Source organism: Geospiza fortis, unplaced genomic scaffold (genome assembly GCF_000277835.1).
Source record: "Geospiza fortis unplaced genomic scaffold, GeoFor_1.0 scaffold398, whole genome shotgun sequence".
NCBI classification, from domain to species: Eukaryota; Metazoa; Chordata; class Aves; order Passeriformes; family Thraupidae; genus Geospiza; species Geospiza fortis.
The window spans coordinates 473,064-478,172 of NW_005054517.1; the positions used below are offsets into that span (position 1 = coordinate 473,064).

At 39.2% G+C, this 5,109-nt stretch overlaps 1 protein-coding gene across 1 annotated transcript in view; it reads left to right on the top strand.

Moving 5' to 3' along the window:
- Window positions 1-5,109, top strand: part of BRINP3 (BMP/retinoic acid inducible neural specific 3) — a 200,285-nt gene that overhangs the window by 157,695 nt on the left and 37,481 nt on the right. The window contains exon 7 of the mRNA XM_031063611.1: window positions 3,985-4,208. Coding sequence (XP_030919471.1) covers window positions 3,985-4,208 — 224 coding nt within the window. The remainder of the gene's footprint in view (window positions 1-3,984; window positions 4,209-5,109) is intronic.

Here is a 5,109-nt window from a genome sequence, read left to right on the forward strand (position 1 = left end):
TGTTTGCTCCCATTATGATATTTTTCATTTATGCTTTCCCACTAAAATATGGGATGCTGTTTCCATCTCCAGGCACTGTTGACACAAGGAAGATTTACTGGCAGAAAGGAGAAGTGAAAAGAGAAACAGCCAGAAAATGAACTTGTTTGACCCACCACTACATATAATGTTTTACCTTTTTTACCTTACTTGCAGTTAGTTAAGAATATATAAAATCATATTGTATGTGCTACCCATGTAAAAATAAAAAAGAAAATGCTGTAATCAGATTTTATGTGATATCAAGAATCATAGTCTGGTTTTTTGGGTTGTCCTGTGCAGGGCCAGGGGTTGGACTCAATGATCCTTGTGGGTCCTTCCCAGCTCAGGATATTCCCTGATTTTATGAATTAAAGTATCAATTTCTATGTCCCCTGGGGCTGTAATACTGGCTGTTAATCCTCAGGAATGGCTGGCACCATGTGTTGATTAGAGTGTAATAGTTTAATCATCTCTCAGTGTTAGGAGTTCATGTTGTAGTTTCACAGATCATGAAATGTGTCTGTTTAAGATATGAGCACATTATCTTCTCTTCTTTTATTTTTTTATTTTTTTTTAATGCAGCAGGCACTGTGTAACCATGCTCATTTTATCTCTCTCTCTCCTTCACCTGCATTATGGAGCTCATTAGCAGGATCAGACAGGGCACAAGGGTAGTCAGAGATGATGTTTATTACAGGGAGAAAAAACCCATTTTCTGATTGGAAATGCTGTTGCATTGCAAGTTGAGGAGTGTAAACCTTCCTTATCACTTCTAAACACTGCATGGAGCAGTTGTTAGCTGTAGAGATTAGTGCCATCGAGCAGAGGACAGCAAAGTGACAAGGTTCCTTAAATACATGGTTAGAGCAATGTGAGGGCTGAAAAGCATCCTCTGAGCCTGTTGTTTCCTGAGGGAGTTGCCTTTGTTTTGGCTTCATGAAGCTCATGTTAAGGAGCTTTACCAGTGCCTCAGAGGAACAGAAAGGAAAAAGAGACCTAAGGAATTAAGTAGGTAATAAGGAATGTGGCTTTGGGATCTCATCCCCCCACAAAAGGTGTCAGAGTATATATTTATATACATATAGTATATATAAATATGCATATATATTTTTTTTTCACATAGAGTATATAAATACATACATAAATAAATAAATATAGTTCAGTTCTCTAAATCTGGTAGAATTCATTTGGTTTTTACAAGCTGCAAAAGGACTTTGTATCAGCTCAGTTAACCTTACTTTCTATTACTTTTTTTTTTGTTTGTTTAAATGACCATTTTTAATATTTGGAATTCTTTAGACTTGGAAGGCTTTACCAAGCCAATGGGACAAGGCAGACATAACCTTCTGTCACACCTTCTGTGCAGCCCTGGGAGGGACTGAGGGCTGGGAAGGGCAGTGTGAGGATGTCACTGAGCTCAGGAAGGAACAAAACTCCCTGGCACTGTCTTTGAGCTCCAGTAAGTCAGACATTCCTCTATTCTGGCCAGGACGTGCACTGGAAATCGTTCCAACTACACATGTCCATTATGAGACTCTGCACATTCTATAAACTTATAGAAAACAAAGAATTCTTTGGTTCTGCACAATTCTTTTCATTAGTTAGTGTGTGATCTTCTATTGGATATTGATCCCTTTGCCTTTCGTGCTTATTTGGCCCAGCTCTGTGGTTCTCTTAGCATTCTTCTCTCAGAGAAGCTGTCTCCAACTTTGCCAGGCAGATAATCATCAGATTAATGTCTGATTACCTCCTCCATACCTTCTAGATTCCCAAAGTGTAAATTTTAAAATCCCACACCTCCAAAAGTTCCTTTTTGTTCGTTGAAGCTTATCAGGCCCCGCCCAGCCTGATTCAAAACCTTGTTGGTTTAAAGATTAAACCAACAGCAGAGCCCAGCTCCCCTCCCCCTTGGCAAAGGGGAACAAACCCACGACTAAAGTTGTTTAAAAATAAAAAGAAAGTTATGGCATTTCCAACAAGGAATCAGAGGTTGGTAAAGTTGGACTGGGCTCTGAGAAACCTAATCTAGAGAGGATATCTGCTCATTGCAGTGGGGGTTGGACTATAAATGTCCTTTCTGACCCAAATTATTCCCTAATTCTAAGGAAGGAATGATTATCACTTGGGAAGGAGAAAACAGAACTGGCTATCCCAAAACTACACTAGGATTCACAGAGATGCTCATGTGGTAATGTAGAATTTATTAAATATTCCCGTTAATTCAAATTGCTAGCTGTACTCCCAGGAATGGACATTCTTGCTGGACAGAGGATAAAAACCAACTCAGACAAAATAAAGGAAGGGAAAAAGCAAAAGATAAAAGGCTCCAATAGTTGATAAGACATAGAAACAGTTCCTTTCCCTCAGACCCTAAGGACAGCACAGGGGCTGTGCAAAAACAAAGGCATGAGGGCAAAATGAACAACACATTCCCAGAGGAATTATTAAAAAACTTTGTTAAACATAAAATCATCATAATTTTCCCTTGATTTTAATTTTCTACCTTCAAGAGGACCTTTCAATGTGTTTTGTTTTGTTATGAGTCATCACCCATCACAGAAAATACGAAAATACTCTGCTGAAGTGGGACTGTTGTATTCCATCACTGCCCTGTGTCCTTCAGGATGTGGTCAAAGGTCACTACAGCTTATTTACAAAAGATCTTTTTTTCTCCATCCATAAAAAAGAAAATATTTTTGCCTGCTTTGTGTAAAAATGTTAAAAAGCCTAAACTAAATGTAAACCAAAAGACTTAATAACAGGGATGTTAATGAAGTATTCTTTGATGTGAGTGGACGTTTTCCCCAATCTTCCATGAGCAACCTAAAAGGACACCAATGTTAAATATTATGATTATTTTTGTTTGAAGAGGGAGGGTACTTCAGGCAGCAGGATCTTTGCTTTCACATAGTCTGCTGAAATATAAACCATCCAAAAGGAGCATCTGGCAGGGTGAAAGCCAAACTGTGGGATGAGTGACTTCATTGCAGGAACAAGCTGAAAGAAAAAAAGGGATTGTGAAGGGTGGGAGGATAGCAGCAGGCAGAAGGGCAGGCAGGGAAACGTACTGATACACAAAAACAAGAAAGATAAAGGATAAACATGTGCATTCAAGTGTGCCACTCACTCTCACATATTTCCCCAGTATTTGGAGCCCTTTTAATGGTAGTTTATTTAGGTTCAGGAGTTATACATCATTCTACTTATGGAAACAGACTCCCTGATTCATAAAATTCTGTTAATAAGATTCTGTCTACATATCTTGTGTGGACTGAGCTACCAGAACAAGTCACAAAGCATGGCATGTTCACAGTAACAATGTGACCTTGTGATTGAAGAACTTCTTTCCACCACTTTAGAGACAAAAAAGAAGTTATGGGAACATTTTTGAAGTGTCATAAAATTTTGAAGTACCATAAAATGCTTTGAAAGGCTCCATTTTAATTGTAAATACTTATGAAAGTCTAATTTAATGGCCTGTGTCGGGTGAAATAACATATATATAAGAGCAATGGCCTGTAAAATCACATTTACTTGCACGTCCTAAGTATTGGAATATACTTCTTTTAAGACAGTTTCTGATGTTCTTCAAATGAGTCAATAAACATTGATCATTAAATGCACATTTGCTTTCAGATCCCAGATTTGAAGGTAAGAAACTCTGATTCTTATTTAATCTTCATATTACCCAGGTTGAGAAATGAGGACAAAGCTTGTATTTGCTTTAATATTAATTTAAAAATTACATAAATATTGGATTTTGCTGGCTTTATTCTAATATTACAAAAAAAACATAGTCACCTTTCCAGTTTGAAATAGTTAAAATGCTCAATTTTAGAATTTCAAAAGATTGAGTTTATAAAAACTGTTTCGAGAAAAAAACAAATTAGAAGTTAATTTCTGCTGCAAGAATAACCATAGCCACATAATTAAAGACTATTGATTATTATGTTTTTTTTTCAGACGAATTCAAATTATTTATGAAGAGGCTGCCTATGAATTATTTCCTGAACACATCTGCTGTGATGCATTTGTGGACAATGGATTCTAATTTCCAACGCCGCTACGAGCAGCTGGAGAGCAGCATGAAGCAACTCTTCCTCAAGGCCCAGAGAACGGTGCACAAACTCTTCAGCCTCAGCAAGAGGTGCCACAAGCAGCCCCTCATCCGCATGCCAAGGCAGAGGTAAGTGCCTTGTTTGAAAAGAGAGGTGACTGCTAAGGAAGGCAGGAGCCTCCCCTGAAATGGAGAATGTAAACCCACTCCCTCCGAATTATTATAATTTTGAAATTAAAAGGATCTCAGGCAATGATATGGGAATAGCAGTTCTGTACTAGGAAAATTAAAAATACAAATGCAATAGTACAAACAAAATGCAATGGTACAAACAAAATGCAATAGTACAAACAAAAAACCAAACCACTGGCAGAGTCAGAATAGGACCTGACACCCTGTGGGTCAGGGTGGTGGCAGCAGTCTGTGAGAAACAGCTACTCACTTTTCATAGTTGAGGAAGGTTTATTAAGCCTCATCAAAAATACAACAGAAGACTGAATAAAGAAAAAAGGTTATGGAGCTGGGAGCAAAAAGATGCTCCCTGCCATGTGCTCAGCCCCCTCACAATGGAGGTTTTCCCCTTTTTAACCCTTTAACCCCTCCCAAAGTTCTGCCCATCAACCTCTTCTTTGCTGTCCAGTGGTGGAGATCTCCTCCTCAAATCCTCATTGGCAGTCAGATGTCACCACAGTGACAAGCCAGCACTCCCAGATGTCCCAACTCCCCTTGTCCCTTGATAACCAACATAACTATAAACCTATAAACTTTTCTTGATCTATATACATGATATTTGTCCATTAATTGTAAGAGTCAATTGTCGCATTACTCATCTATCACAAGTCCCATCCCATGGGGGCTCAGCCCTCCTGCAGTGCCAGCTGTGCTTCTGCTGGAGCAGGGATCCTGCACAAGGGGGGAGTTTTCCTCTGCAGCTCCAGGGCTGCTGCAGATGGGCCTGGGCTCCCTCTGGCAATGCAGGGCAGCAGAAAGCTGCTCCTCTGGCAATGCAGTGGGCAAAGGCTGCTGTGCTG